The following is a 17,146-nucleotide window of genomic DNA, read 5'->3' on the forward strand; positions in this document are numbered from 1 at the left end:
TATGTATATCAAATCATCACATTGTACACCTTAAAAATCATATAATTTTATTTTCCAAATAGACCTGAATAAAGCTGGGAAATTTTAAAAACTAAATAAGCAATGAAGCACATTTTATTTCATTTTATTTTTATTTTTTAGTCTTAGTCATTCGACCAAGCACATTTTTGACAAAAATTCAAAGATAGGAAAAAAGAGGATCAGAAGATCCCACACAAAGTGTAATAGGGGGTTACTAATGAAGAAACATTTCAAAGGCATACTGATGAGAATGATCAGAAAGGCCAAAGCCCTGAATAAGCTATGGGGGAAACTAAGAGGGCATATTTTATCTGTGTTTGAAACTGAAAACATGAAGGAATAAACAGGTCCATTGTCAGTGACAAAGTGATTATTTTATCAGAGAATGACAATTATTTATCTCACCACAATATAAGGCACTTATATTTTGAAAATAATTTAGTGTAATTCCTCTCCTCTCTCCATCATCCAGTGAGTCCTTTCCTTTTTTATGCAAATGACTGTGTGATAAGTCATCATATGAAAATGATTATTTTTTTAATTAAGGAGGTTAAACATTAGCATGAAAGTGAAAAAATTGGTCTCATGTTCCCACCAGCAACAAAAGAGCACTGTTTTCTTTTAAATAGAGCTCCTAAAACCCAAAGCACTCTCTTTTTCTGAAAGTACTCTACAATAGGAATGAACTGTGGTATAGAGAGGAAGAGGAAAGAGAAAAAGAAAAAGAAAAAAAGAGGCAGGCAGGGACCCAGGAAGAAAGGAAGGAAAGAAAAAGAGGGAGGCATTCTTATTTTTGTAACTATTTATACATTTAAAAAGAAAAAAGAGGGTTTGTTACTTTCATAAAGAATATAAATACCTAATGCCTATTGAAATTGAAAAACAAATAGGTATTTGGGATTTTATTTTATATTTTGTAAAGTTTTCTTAGTCAAATGGAAGACAAAATCAAGGAAATATTATGAATATTTATGAATAATGTCACTTTACTTTCCTCTCAGCTGAAATAAAAATTCTGGTTAAGATGCTAGTGGGAATGTAAATTAGTACAGCCACTATGGAAAACAGTATGGAGGTTTCTCAAAAAACTAAAAATAAATCTACCATATAATCCAGCAATCTCCTGCTGTGTATATATCCAAAAGAAAGGAAATCAATATATCAGAGAGATATTTGCATGCCCATGTTCATTCCAGCACTATGCACAAGAGCCAAGATATGGAATCAATTTAAGTACCCATCAGCAGAATAATTAATAAAGAAAAATATATATATATATTTATACACACACACACACACACACACACAATGGAATAGTACTTAGCCATAAAAAAGAATAAAATGCTGTCAAAATAGCTAGAAGAGAAGATTTGGAATGTTCCCAACACAAAGAAGCAAGTGGGTAAGGTGATGGATATCCCAATTACCCTGATTTGATCATTATACATTCTATGCATGTATCAAAACATCTCATATACCCCATAAATATGTATAATTATTATATATCAAAAAGTTTTTAAATAAAATATGTGGAAAGTATTTTTAAAAACAATTCATCAAAGAAGATATATAGATTGCAAATAAGTACATAAAAAGATGCATCATTAGTCATGAGGGAAATACAAATTAAAAATACAAGGAGATGTCACTACACACCTATTAGAATGTCTGAATTTAAAAAGACCGACCATATCAATTATAGACAAAAATGTGGAGTCAACATACACTGCTGGTGGGAATACAAAATGGTACAACCACTTTGGAAAAGAGTTAGCAGTTTCTTTAAAAGTTAAACATATGCCTACTACATGACCCACACATTTTATTACCAGGTATTTACCCAACAGAAATGTCAGCATGTGGCTTTACAAAGGCTTGTACCTGAATATTAACAGTGGCTTTATTTGTAATAGCTCAAAACTGGAAACAACCCAAATGTTATTTAATATATGAAAGGATAGACAAGTCGTGGCATACCTGTATAATGGAATACTACTCAGCCATTAAAAGGATTGAACTATTGAGATATAACAATGATGTGGATGATTCTCGAAATAATTATGCTGGACAAATAAGCCAGAATCCAGACAAATAGGAATTCATGCTCTATGATTCCAAATAAAACTCTAGAAAAGAGAAACTATAGTGACAGAAAGATCAGTAGTTGCCTGGGATGAGGGAATTGGGAAGGAAGGAGGAGGAGATTGGAAAAGGGCCAGGTGAGAGTTTAAGGGATGATTAATGTATTCAATATCTGGTTTGTGGTGATGGTTTCACAAGTGTATCCACACTATATCACACTTTATCAAATTGTACATTTTAAGTGTGTACTTTATTGTATGTTAATTATACCTCAATAAAACTTTACAAGACGGATTTTTCTCAAAGGTTTCTCTAAACCCTATTTTATCTGAGCATCCAGACCTTGCATTCATTATTTGGTACACCAAATTCTGAGATGCACCTGTATGACCCTCAAAGTACAGCTTAGCAAATAAGAAGGCAGCCAGTACAGAGGCACAGTGAAGCTCTCCAGTGTCTACAGCTGCTATTTCATCATGTGTCTTTACAGCAAAATTTAAATCTACATATGTTGTCTATCCAACAGTATTGAAAAGGGATTTGGGATTCACTAAATGCAAGAGTTTTCTGAGTTCCCCAAACAAATAATATCTACTACTTTTTTAAATATACCCACATTGTAATAATCAAAGAAATCTGAGCCAGTTCTCTAGTCCTAGCTTTACTTCCTTTGAATTATAATTGCTAATTTTACACATGAGGAATGTATGAACTGATACACACATGTATCAGTTTTGGCTTACTTTTTTACTTGTCTTAAATTTTACCAGAATAAAAATACAGAGTATATAGTTTTTATTTACTTATTGATAATGTAGTTTCCTAAGAACTGAAATGCAGCAATGAAAGCTGGACCTATAAATCCTGGAGATAAGAAATACATATTTGAAGGGAGCTGTATTTGAAGAGGATGTTTAGGGGAATGTTAAGGACTGAAGCTGTGATTTAAGGACTGGCAAGTATTTCTTTCCACACTCTGTGTAATTCAAGTCTGCCTCTGGTTTTGAAGAGTGAGATTACAGAGTCTGGATATATTGGATTTTCTCCCCAGGTTCAGATTCTTCTTGGCTTCTGACTTCTGACTGCTTCATGCTAAACCAATAAAATATATGGATGCTGTACATGTGTGCTACATGTTGAGATGTGGGTTGTGTCACTGCTTTTTGTCATGGCTGCCTGGGTTCTTTGATCTTTTTGTTAAGATCCATTTCCTGGATGCATTAAGTTTAGAAAGGGTGTGTAACATTAAACACCTTTAAAAAGCAGGGAGATCATCAGTATCTAGGCTATCACTATTGGGAATAAAAATGGTAAGCATCACATAAATGTAAACTATTATTTTACAGCAGACATTGTATAAAGACTTTACATGGATAATGTTATTTAATTCTCATATTTCTATGACATGGTTACTATTGTTGGCCTCATTTTTCAGATAAGCAGCTGAGACTTGAGATATTATTTAACTTGCTCACATAGGTACCTTGTTCACATAGGTAGTAAGTGTGAAGATAGGATTGCAGCCCAGGTAATCTGACTCCAGAGCTCACATTTCTACCATTAATGCCCAGATAACAATGAAGAAGTAGCTCAAAAGACATATATGGAAATAACATTCATCAGAAATCAAGCAGATGGGAGGGGGGAGGCAGGAAAGGGTAAATTCACACCTAACAGGTACAATGCACACTGTCTGGGGGATGGGCACGGTACAAAGGCAATTTATATAACGAAATCATTTGTACTCCCATAATATTCTGGAAAAAAAGACATATATGATCTTACTAGTATACCTAGTTTTTTTGAACTCATGATGGCTCTTCCTCTCTGCAAAGGTTTATATGTATCTAACTGGAATTTCAAGACACATTGATTCCACATTTTATTTGTCATCCTCCTAAAGAATATGATGCTTGTTCTGTAGTACTTGTATATTTTAATACTATGCATATCTACCTAAGAATTGGTTGTCTTGATAATGTAGTTATGGTAGCAAAAGAGTAGATATAGCCAGACTTCAAAAGATTTAAATGGAGCCACTTCACGTGCTATATTTGAAATGCTAACACAGAAATAGTATTGGATTTTCTTTCATGTAATTTAGAGGTGCTAGGAAAATACACATTTAAAATATATTTGTAGAATTGGCTAATTTTTTTTTTCATAATGCAATCACAAATGCTGGTTTGTTTGTTTCTCCCAATTACTCCTACAAGTTTTGAAAAGTAGGATGGGGCTCTTATCTGTATAAAATAAATCATCAGGGAAGGGATTGATCTGGGACTAGATCTCATATCTTAAGGAAAATATTTTATTATAATGTTCTGCCATTCTAGTGTATCCTTGTACAGGGTCTAGTTTCAGGAGAACAGAACAGACTAAATATTTTACATATTGAATATACTTCTATGCTGACTGAAACCACAAGAGCAATGAAAATCCATGGACTTCCACAGAAGGAAAAGTAACTCATGTCAGTATCAGGCTATAGGAGAGCAGCCAAATGTGAACATATAAGATTTTCTAGCTAAACTCTCGTACATCTGACATGTTTACCAGAATGGACAGGGTTTGGGATAAGCAAAAGCTTTTCATTTTTATTAATTTGACAGAAATGAGGTATAGCACTTTAAAAACTGGGGTTAAATCAGCGTTTAGTTAACTCCCCACTCTCAGCCCATTGTCATTCCTCAAATCGTTGGTGAACATTTCACAAAATTTGAAATTCTGTTCTGCGATTTAACAAGACACTTCAGGTTTGTGCTTTTTCTGCAGTGAACTAGAGATCTCAAACTACCACAAACTGTTTCCTTCCCCAAGGAACACAAGGAAGCAATTCATGCAATTAAACTCTATTTTCTACATCTCAGTAACCTTCCACCCCTAACAGGTAGAAAAATCACCTACTCACTTTGAAGAGTGCAGGATGTGAGAGATTTGCCTCTAGGTAAATTCTTCCTTTCTCTATCTCCATCTCTACTCCCTTTGCTCCATGAAAGCTAAATTCTTCTTAAAGACAGTTAGACTTTCCCAATTAGGCCATTGATTTACAATACCTACTGCTGAGTCATAAGAATATCCAGGTTTCTTTTTCAGAGCTTCTGACTATGAAACACATTCCCTCCTCAGAATCTCTGGCTTGCAAAAGGAACATCAAAATTTATAAGCTGTTATAACTCGTGGCAAAAATAGAAGGAAATGTCTGGGTTCATCTAAGATTTACTCAGGCTACCTGGTAACTACTCCATGACCAGTCTACTACAGATGTTTTATAAAACCCAGCATGCTTAGTTATCCTTTCCCATAGCTGCTTTAGAGTTTGGTTTGAACAGTTTTCCTTTTAATCCTCTAAAATACAAATTTTCCCTTTAAAATGATTAATAGAATTGGGATAGATAAGAAGACAGTCATTTAGACTTATAAAAAATATATTATTATTATCCATCTAATTTTAAGTCCAAAGTGGGCAAAATTTGTGGATTTGTAAATGTTTATATAAGATCTACTTAAAGTCTTCTGGTTGTAGCTTTTAATGAATAACTTCTGTTGTTAATTTACAGAGCTCCCAAAAATGCTACCTCTGCCCTTCTTATTTTTAATGTAATAGTTGGGATTTTATTAATAGTTCTGACTCAGTTATTCAAGGAACAAGAACATGGTAGATATAATAATGGCTGTTAGTCCAATCCCTTATGGAACACCAGAGTTATCAAGAACTTTCTATGGCCAAGGTATTAAAAATCTGAACTTAATTTTATCTTTCCACACCCATTCAAGGTATATTATATTTTCATAGGCTTTTTACCAATAAATAAAACCGAGGCTTAAAGAGTTTTAACAATTAGCCCAAGATCACATTACTAAGAAATTGTGAAACTAAGTTTCAATTCCAGGTTTTGCCTTTAGAGCCTGAGCTATAATCACTCTGCTAAAATGGTTCATCCCCCCAAAATTCATGGTGCTGGATCTAAACATCATCATTGAGCAAACTCTATTGCATTTTACCACCATTTTCCTACTGCTTGAAAAAATTAAAGCTATCTAATTCTTCAAGTTCAACAAGTACTCAGACTATGGACTTTTCTGCTATAGAAAAAATTCTTAGACCTCTTCTCATAAAATCAGTCAGTAAAAAAATAATTATGGATGGTGCACAAACAACATGCTAAGAGATTTTTGAGGGGCTAGAAATACAGCAATGGATAGGTTCCTAGTCTCACGGAACATCAAATGATGTTTTTTCAAAAACTATAAATAGCTATTATTTGTATTGTGTTCTTAATAAATTACAGTCACCTCCAATTTACATATATTGTCTCATTTAATATCATTTAATCCTTATAATGTCCTATAATACTGGCATGATTTACAGATAAGAATAGGAAGACACAGAAATGTTAAGTGATTTGCCCCCAAGTATCGTATCGGTAGATTTTGTTAAAGGCAAATTGAATCAAGTACACCAGTACCTTTCTCAGAAAGGTCAACTTTGAGTATTTTTCTTTGTCTTTTCACAGCTTTCACAGAAGAACAATTGTGTATACATTTGGTGAATAAAGCAGGAAACCCAAAATGAACCTATTTAAGTTCAGAAATATATGTACCTAGCACTAAAGAAGTTTTTATGTGTAATTCCCAATGCTTTCCTGAAAACTAACCACTCACCTCTCTGTTGTCAAATGTGCATTGTTCTTTTCATTGTTTTGTTGAAACACCTTAGCAATATATAACTAAAAATTCTCTCGTGAGTATGCATTTCAGTTATTCCTGTGTAGCTTTCTATTTCTGAGTAGTTAAAACTTAATCCAATATGATCTTATTGATTCTTAAAACAGTGATTTGAACAGCATCTAGAATTAAATTGTCCTTTCCCATAATAGTCAAGGCTTTGGTATCTGGAATCCTGCAGGAAGTTGGGGTTATATCTGGGTTCATCATTTATGTAATTTTGTATATGTTACTCTTTTCTATTCTTTTTTTTTAAATCAATTTCTAATATCCGCGCCCATTGATAAAAGATGAACAACTTCCTAATTTGGAGGCCATAAAGAAATCTCCTAGTTAAGAAATGCTACTAATAATTAAATCTTGAAAGAAAACTCCGTGACCAACAATAGGCAGCTACAACTATAACACTGAAAGTGGCAGCTGCTAACAGTATAAAATGTATGAACACGAGATACATACCCAACACATAAACATAACTCCATCATGATACATGAGTTATAATTTAATGTATGACTGAGGTAAAATAATTTCCAATTCCAATAATCCCTAAAATAATTGAATTTTCACCTTTAAAAGTCTCCTTTATGTACAATGCACTCAATATTTTATTAACAAGGTGGGTTTTGTTTGCCTATTTTAAAAATTAGCCATTGTTGGCACTTGGAAAACAATATCCCAAAATGAAGCCTCAGAAGTAGCCTCAGAAGCAAAAGTGTTTCTCTGACTTTCTTCAGCCCTTCTGTCTCTCAGTCTCATTCTCCCCTGAGGCTAGCCATGGAAACTAGATTCCCTCTTCCCTAAGGCAGGTCATAGAAACCAGAGCCCCTTTTCCCCAAAGCCAGCCATAAAACTTAAAAATATTACTCTAACTTTCCATCTGCTTTTCTGTGTAAAAATTGGCCAAAAAATTATCTGATCTACCTTGTTTGACTGTAGGTAATAAGACCCTCATTACAGAGAGGGTCCTGTCCCACACCCAGGAGAAAAGAACATATGTTCAGAAAGGCCAAGAAGAATCAAGACAGACAAGGCTTGCTGGGTTTCCCACTTAGTCTGTTAGCATTAGATCATATACTTTTTATCCAATCATATTTTTATACTGTTGTCCATACTTTGTTGAGCCTAAGCATAATTTCCCCTATATTTTGGGTCTTCATTCTAAAGGCTTCTATGTATATATATTAAATTAATTTTGTATAGCTCTTCTCCAATTAATCTGCCTTTTTTGAGTTGATTTTTCAGCAAACCTTCAGAAAGCAAAGGGGAACTTTCTCCTTGACCCATACACCACTGTATCTTTTGACTCAATGCAAAACTGGTATGTAATGTAGTATCAGAGGCTATTTCAAATGCATATTCTTTTCTTTATCTTCCAACACAAATTTGGAGCTGTAAGCAAAAAAAAAAAAAAAAAAAAAAAATGGTACGTGGAGCAGTCCCACTGTGCACAAAGTCTAAAGAAACTTTGTCTCCAGTCACTTTTGTATTATTATTTTCTTTTTCATCCTTATACCTATAATACTCACTTATGCCCACAGCTGTAATGAGCTTGATTGCAAGTTCAGGAATTTCACATTGAATGAAAAATGGTTCCAGAATGTAGCGTCCAAATGCCAGGGATATCACAGCAGTAGCTGCAGGGCTAAAAAATATATACATTCAGGTTAAACACAGGAAAAATAATAGCATTTTCACTAAATTTTTTCTACCTTGAAGTATTGCTATTTAGCATATCATACTGGACAGTATGATAAATTTCGTGATTTTCTTCTTTTCCTAGAGAGTCTTTTCCTTCCAAACAAAACTATTTTTCCTGTTCTCCATCATTTATACAATTTTTGATGTGGAAATTATAATCTGATCATGTCATTTTAGCACTTTCAAAACATGCTCAGGATATATAAAAATCCTTCACATTGCATTTAACACTCCATGTGGTCTAAGCCCTTTCTACCTCTTCAGTTGGCTTTCTCACACTAGAATAATCTGAATTTCCTTGCCTGGACACTTTTCAACTCATTGACTATTTTTTTATACTTCAGATCTTGGTTCAATCTTTCTTTGCCCAGGGAAGCTTCTCCAACCTCTGAATGGACCACATTTCCTGGAGTATACTCTTACTGAAGCCCATGGCTTCTCTTTCTTTTTTTTTTTTTTTTTTTTTTTTTTTTTTTGTTGAGACAGAGTCTCACTTTGTTGCCCAGGCTAGAGTGAGTGTCGTGCCGTCAGCTTAGCTCACAGCAACCTCAGACTCCTCGGCTTAAGCGATCCTACTGCCTCAGCCTCCCGAGTAGCTGGGACTACAGGCATGCGCCACCATGCCCGGCTAATTTTTTCTATATAGATTTTTAGTTGTCCATATAATGTCTTTCTATTTTTAGTAGAGACGGGGTCTCGCTCAGGCTGGTCTCGAACTCCTGACCTTGAGCAATCCACCCGCCTCGGCCTCCCAGAGTGCTAGGATTACAGGCGTGAGCCACCGCGCCCGGCCTTATGGCTTCTCTTTCGAACACTCAACACAGTAGCACTTTTATATTCACTTATGTGTTTTCTTGATTGATAACTATTTCCCCCACTCCACCTCAAGCTCCATGAGTATGAGACTGTGTTTACCTTAATCACAATTTTATTTACAGTGTTCAGTACAGTGTCAATCATATACTGGAAACCCAATGCACACTGAATATATAGTGAATGAGTGAATTTGATTTAATGATCCCTGCTATGTACTGATGGATGAGATTTGTTTCCTTGAAATATGTGTTTTACAGATTATTTCTGGTAATACTGACTGAATCTGAAGCTATAATTTTAATGGGAAGTATTTAGGTACCATGGGTATTGGTAATAGAAGAGGTATGTTTAATTACTTAGATATCTTGTCCCTGCTCAAGTCATTTGTTATTCTGCCTATTTGAAAGACCAACCCAGCAATATGAGTCCATCATAACAAAGAGACATATAAACACATTTAAAAAGCTTCTGTAATACCCCGGGCAGACTGCCAAAACAAGAAAAAAAAGAAAGAAACCTTCTAGAATACATCTAGGTAATTTCCTCTTCAGTATACATACACACATAGACACACACACACACACACACACACACACACATACCACACACCCACCATGAAACAGTTCTCTTGAAATTAAAGCAACATTTGATTTTCAGCTACTTGGGTGCAAGAATTGTGGCTCATTCCACTTTAGATCTCTTTATCTTGCCATTTACCATTCGGTAATAGTTTGTGGAATAAATAAATGAATGAATGAATACCATATCTCGGCTACTGCAAGATATAAGATATACTTAGGTGGAATGACCATGCTGACCATAATGCCAAGGAATGAACCAACATTACACAGCTAATACACGGCTGAAGATGCATTCAAGTCTGACTATATCAGGCCCACAGCTGACAGGCTAGCACTAGAAATAAGTAGTCCACTCATTTGAATGCCGAGTATGTTGTATTCAAAATATTATAACTTTAAACTCTTAATCACTTATTCAAAAAGACTTTAATATCTACAATACACAGGGCACTGACTTAAGTAGTAAAAGGGTTACAAAAAGTGTAAGACCTCATCTTACATACTTGAAATGTTTGCAGTTTTAACAGGGAAACAATAAAGATACCTAAAATATTAAGTAAGAACACAAGAGTCATGTTCAATGTCAAATGAGAAGCAGAGACTGCATTTTTCAAAAGAATTAAGAGATGAAAGAAATAATATAAATTAGAATAAACAGGAAAGTAACCGTGGAAAAGATAGAATTTGAGTGACCTTTGAAAGGTACATAAGATTCAGATAATCAAAAAGGAGCAAAGGTACATCTTAGTAGAGGGATTTTAGAAAAGGAACAAAATACTCCTTTATCATTATTTCATTATAACAAATGTAAACAATGCAAAGCTGTTAATATTGAGAACAGACTTAATGAAGTATGTACTATTTTGAAGATCTTTGTTAAAAGAGACTCCAAAAAAATCATGATTATTGTTAAGCCAATACTTGTTAGGTCTGCGTTTGCCGCTTAACCACAAATGACCAGATAAAAGTTCACGTGAGCTCTCAGCTATGTATGTCTGATATGTTTACAGTAAGAGCAAGTTTCCCTAGTTAATTCTATTAAACTCTGTAGTCGGAATGTGCAAGTCATATCCTATGGGAGCAATTAGCCTGAAGGAACGGTGATACTCTGAATCGCTCATATGACATCATCAGTTTCCCACAAAGTTGAAAGAAATCTGCTTTTCACAGTGACTTAGCACTATTTGGTTTGATTATAAACCAACATAATCAGGAAGGTGGATACATTCTTACAACAATAAAAGCAAAAAAGATTTTAACAACTGTACTTCCTGATTTGTTTAATGTGAGTGAGGAAGTGAGTCATTGATGTCATGTAAACTTGATTTTTTATAAAGTATAAGACTTGGTGACACACTAAATTGTTAGACACTAAATTTTTAGGCACAAAAGTTGCTTAGTCACAAAAACTGAGTCAAGTTAAATGACTTACTGGTAGAGTCTACAATAAAAGAAAACTCCAACTCCTAGCATACTACTTAATTTTGTCTGGTTAGTCAAAAGGTGAATTTTGATGTTTCCTTTCAAGCAAACATCTTTCCTAGAAATGCCAAAGAGAGTAACTGAAGATTGGAGAAAAGCAGGTACTTTAAAAGTTTGGCATCGCTGGTGAACCACTTTTCAGTGACAAAACTGCATTAAAAATGTTAATCCAGAAAGGTATTTTGTCGCAGGTTTTATGTCCTAGGTAGACATATTTTTAACATAGTCACATGACATGTATATTTCCAACTAGTTTAAAATAATCCAGGTGATTCAGAAGAATGAGGTAATGAATAGATTTATTTTTCCTTAATTTTTTTTCTATCTATACTCTTACCGTATTATGAGCAGTTCCACCCAGACTCGTACAAAAGCTGGCAATGGACCAAAGACTTCCAGAATATACGTGTAATGACCACCAGATTTCTTTATACTTGTTCCCAATTCAGCATATGACAAGGCTCCTGTGTAATATTTATAACAAAAAGGTAAAAATTGTACAAATTTAATATATTATGAAGCCCCCCAGCATTAGAATTGACACAACAATGTTGATGTTGCGTGAGACGTAACTACCTTCTTTGGCCTGAATGGCATCCTTATTTCAAGACACATAAGCGTCATCTAATTGCTAAGACCCACCAAGTTCCTCTTCTAACTTCCTCACATTTGAGACCTAGTTTATTCTATTTGAGCAATGCAATTGTACTTGAAATGATAAAGATCAACTTCTAAAACAATCTTACGTTTCAGAATTTTGAGTTGAAAACCTAGAAATTGGGAAAAAGAGAAGATAGATGCCAATAGCACTGACCTATTTTTAGAAGAACACGACCCCACACCAAGACAAGGAATTATCCCAGTTGACTTCATTATATTGAGAACCCTTTTAATAAATGATGTTTCTGTGGCAAATCAAGATAAATAAGGTTTATCTGCTCTTCACGAAGGTATGGACTCTGTGCCTTACAAGACTTCATTTACTTTGTAGGATGTATTTTTTTCAACAAAATGAATTCTGACTCAGATGCACTGTTTCTAAAAAAGGTTATCTTGGATGTTTTTGGAGTGTACACTCTGGGTGGTTGAAAGAACATACTTTTTAAAAAGATGTTAAAATTTATATTTGTGTACATTAGATCAAATTAAGTATAAATGAAACTTTTAACATTTAGCAATACAATTCACATGGAATTGGACAAGTTATGTAACCTCCTAACACCTCAGTTTCATTCCCTGTAAAATGGAGATCTCAATTTTCGTCTCATAAGGCAGCTGTGTGTATAAACATGGCAACGTGTACCAAGGACAGTATTGGGCCTAAGATAAGGCAATCACCACACGAAATACGGCTATACTTACTAATCTGAGCAATTAGTTATCAAGAAAATAAAAAATACATCTTGTCATTACGTGAAAAGTTCTACTTGTATTGCTAAATGCTCAAATGGAACGCATAATTTTTGCCCAAGCTACTTTGGAAAATAGGAATATGGAAAACTATTACTAATCAATAATGCCTCAGATAGAACTGTCCAGTATAAATATAATTTAAATATTCAGTGAAATCTTAGTATCACTTATCTGATTCCTGAACCTAGCATTACATCAGGGTCACCTGGGAATAATTTTTAATTCGAAAGCCATCAAAACGAAAAACACTCTAAGACCATATGCAAGACCTACTCTCTAATCAAGAAAGTATAGAATCTCTAAAAGAGAAATTCAAGTATCTCTATTATTTTAAAATTCCCACAGATGATTCTGAAGCAACTAGTTTGCAGACTGATATTGGGGGGACACGAATATACTTTTTCTTTTTAGAGCCAATTATAACTAGCTGCAATTCACCCTCTACAGGGAAACAGTCACCATGTTGGTAGGCTGTCCAGAAAAGCACACAACATAAAATTTTATTGGAAAGAGTCTTAAGTACCTCAGAATTTATTGTCAGAGAATCAATACCTAGACCTGTGTATGCTTTGCTGAAACTCCAGGATGGTTGCCCTAGGTTTAAATTGAGTTCTGGGGGAATGGTTTTCATTTAAAAGTCTCAAGCTTCATAGCCATTTTTCCCAGATAAAAAAAGTTCAAAACAAGATATAAAAATCCATGTATTGACCCTGGCTTTAAAAAAAAATTACAAACCAAATATACAGATTCTTTACACTTGGTCCCAGAATTCTAGAATTTAAAGAAAAAGAAGGATTTCTTTTTATTACATTTTGCTTTGCTTGCTGTTAGGGAGGAACTACTGTCAAGAAGCTCCTAGTAACTTAAGTGACAAATGCAATGCAAATATAGATGAGCAGGTTAATATACATGCACACTCCCTGCAATTAGTAATCAAAGAGTATCAACTCAAGTGGAACTTTAGCTAGTTCCCTTAGCTGTTTTCTCTGTTTTTCTTTGTTTGAGCTTTTGCTTAAGATGATATACTTATGCATAAGCATATTTTTATAGTACGAGTCAATGTCACTTTAACTAGTTCAATACCCAGAGTAATCTATCTTTTGACATCTGAATAAATTTTTATTGTGTGCAAAAATTCAATGACATAGTGGGAGCTGCATCCATATAGGTATACAAAGTCTAGGAAACTGGTTGTGGGTTTTTTTTTTTTTGATTAGATGTTGATTCATTCTGACTATACCATATACCATAGGAAGATTTAAAGGCTGAGGGTGCTCAAAGTCATTTAAGATGATCAACAATTAGGTTTCTCTTTGTTTACCTATAAATTCTTATGACAGAACCATTTTAATGTTAATAATAGCTAAGAGTTCTACCAGTCTTTCATAATCATATAACTCCAAACTATTCTATAAGGATGAGGACTAGTACTGAACAAATAATGACACAATTGTAACTAAATATTTTTAAAGCACAAGCTAGTCACATACATAATACTACAAACTCTTTCTAAAAATCTCACCATCATTCCTCTATAGCTATTTCTATAGTATGACTTTAACAAGTTTTATTTAAAATAACTTCTTTCTAAAAATGAAAATTTGAGTTCTCTAGATGAATGCCCAAACCAATGAATTAAAACATCATAAGACCTGAGTAGAAAGAATCAATGGATTGGTACACAGGACCAAGAGTTAGCACTTGGTCCTAGAGTTAGGACAGAAAGTTAGTAACTTTAAAGTTTAGTACCTTTTAAAATCAAAGCACACTATTTTCCACAGAAAAGCAAATATATCTTAGACATTTACCTCATAGCATAAATCAAATTTAATTTTTTTTTGACAATTCACCTGTTTTTGTCATCTTTACAAGTAACTCAGGTAGCTTTCTAGTAATTTGCCCACCTGATGAAGGAGGCATTTATTACCTCTTTACTATTAATTCTCAAATCAATAGAAGGGACATAAATTTTGAAGACAAATTAATAATCATGCTTCTACCAGTTCTCTTCAGGTTAATTCAGTGAACAGGTGGACAAATTATCTGTGTCCCCAGAGACCAAGTGAAATATAGATGGAAAAAACAGGTCTGGGCAAGCCCAGCAGCCTAACACCCAACTGAAGTTTTAAAACTTACACTGCAGAAGTTTATAGGCATTAAGAAGAAATGAGAGGTTGAAAAAAAATTGAAATATGCTTAGGTCATGTGTGCCACTCATGATAGGGATTGAGTTATCTGCTAACCTACATCTTTCTGTGTAAAGGACTTGTGAAAGAATATTAGGAACTGAAAAGCACATGCACTTAAAAAGAAATAAAAAGCAAAAGACTGCCCCCCGTTTGTTTTGCTAATAAAAAGTCAGTCAGACTTCTGCTGAACACTCAGCTCTGTGTCCTAATAGGCCATGCCAGGCTTCGCTTCCCAGGTGTTCATTCGGCGTGCCTGCTGCCAGAACGCCCCACACATACGTAACCACGCACAACTACCCGGCACGAAAAGCTCGCGTGCCCTTTACTGGGTCATTAAAGTTAGCTTTTACTCTCATCACCACAGGGAAAAGTCAGAAAATAGTCTGTCTTAGTCAGGAAAAGAAAGTACAGCCTGCAGGAAGCAATTTGAGGGAATTCAGGATCACACCAACAGTGGACACTGTGTGTGGGTAGCTCACATACCTAAACAAAATAAAAAAATTAAAAAAATTTGGTGTAGCCTCTTTGCTTTCCCAGAGAGCAAACTTCCTGGCCCCACAGCCACACACCACCCCCCACCCCCCAGAAAAAAAGTTGCACTCACCAAATAGCGACAGGACCCCACAGACCGTCCAGATGATCAGAGACATGCCCATGCTGCCTGTGTTCTGGAGCACGCCCTTAGGAGAGATGAAGATTCCTGCTCCAATGATGGTGCCAATGATGATGGAGATTCCCCTCAGCAAAGTGATTTTCTTCTTAAGCACCACTTTCTCCTGTCCCGGTGGCTGTTTGCTGCCCACGGAAGGCAGCCTCCCGTTAACATTTCCCTGCAGGTAACCTCCTTTGGAGATGGTGGAGACGACAGGCTTTCTGACCATAGTAGTGACACACAGGGGAAAATAAAACAGAGGAGGGGGAAAAAAACCCAAACTTTCAACTTTGGCGTCTCTTGGAGTGACTGCGATGTCTTCCTCTTTGCTTGCAAACTGTCTCCCTCAGCGTTATTGCCTTCACCGGTAAAAACTCAAAGGTGTATTTTATCCTTCACAACTATCTAATTACTACTTAGAAACACCTGTGTATTCATGGTGTTCTCAGTTCTCCACCTCCTCGTTCTACCAACGTTGCAGCTGCTGCTGCTGCTGCTGCTGCTGCCGCCCTATCATTACAGACCAGCTCAGCTTCCTCGTGGGCTTGTATTTAAGCTCCTGCCTGTCACACCAACTTACTACAGCTAAATGATGATGCAAATTCTCCAGGTTTGCATCAGCCACATGAGAAGGCTCCAGCATTACTCAGCCTTTTTTTTTTTTAAACAGTAGCAGCATGTTGCTCAACTGACCTAAGCTTTTCGGAGAACAAAGCACACACTTTAAAGAGATCTTAACCAATCCAAAAGTAGTAAATTCGGAACGGACCATCCCAGAGAGTTAAAGCAACTCCTAGTGAGAGACAAAAGCTCTTCAAGCAAAAAGAAAATGAAAAATGAAACAGGAAATGATTACTTCATTTTAAGGAGTTTCTTTTTTAACTCGTGTATAAAACATTTTACACACAACTGTTTTGTTATTAGAATGTACCCCAAAGCTACATGGTTTATAACAACAAAATTTAAATTTCATGATTTATATCGTGCTTATTTTTATTTTTTTATTGTGAGTTACTTAGCAACAGTCAAATCTAATATTTACAAAGCTAGAACTTTACATAACTGCTGTCATGCAACTGAGCTTATTCAACATTAAAAGATACAATTATTGCTTACTACTCAGAATAAGCCAGTACTTAAAATCACCATCTGAGTGTGACAAATTTAAAAATCACAATGACTCCAGAAAATAGTCATTTTCTGATTCTCATCAGTACTAGGTGATTTTCTGAACTAAGTAGAAGGTACATATTCATTTGCATATTGTTCCTTTGAATTACCAAGAAAATTCTAAGTTCAAAAGTAAGCAATAATTAAACTACATAAAAATATGCATATAGCAAAAGCCTGAAATGGAAAACATGGAATAATAGTTGTAGAAGGTAATGGTATTAAGTATGATTTTTTTTCTAAATTACATAAACTAATATTATACTATGATTATAAATTTAAAATGCATTAAAAATGTAAGCTAAGATCAAAAT

The 17,146-nt window shown here is 34.8% G+C and overlaps 1 protein-coding gene across 1 annotated transcript in view; it reads right to left on the bottom strand.

The window, feature by feature from the left end:
• Positions 1–15,891, bottom strand: part of SLC7A11 (solute carrier family 7 member 11) — a 221,106-nt gene extending 205,215 nt beyond the window's left edge. The window contains exons 1-3 of the mRNA XM_069493252.1: positions 15,615–15,891; positions 11,746–11,872; positions 8,358–8,473 (exon numbers count right to left, since the gene is read on the bottom strand). Coding sequence (XP_069349353.1) covers positions 8,358–8,473; positions 11,746–11,872; positions 15,615–15,891 — 520 coding nt within the window. The remainder of the gene's footprint in view (positions 1–8,357; positions 8,474–11,745; positions 11,873–15,614) is intronic.
• Between the last annotated feature and the right edge of the window lie 1,255 nt (positions 15,892–17,146).

The sequence above is a fragment of the Eulemur rufifrons genome, chromosome 18, assembly GCF_041146395.1.
Source record: "Eulemur rufifrons isolate Redbay chromosome 18, OSU_ERuf_1, whole genome shotgun sequence".
NCBI lineage: Eukaryota > Metazoa > Chordata > Mammalia > Primates > Lemuridae > Eulemur > Eulemur rufifrons.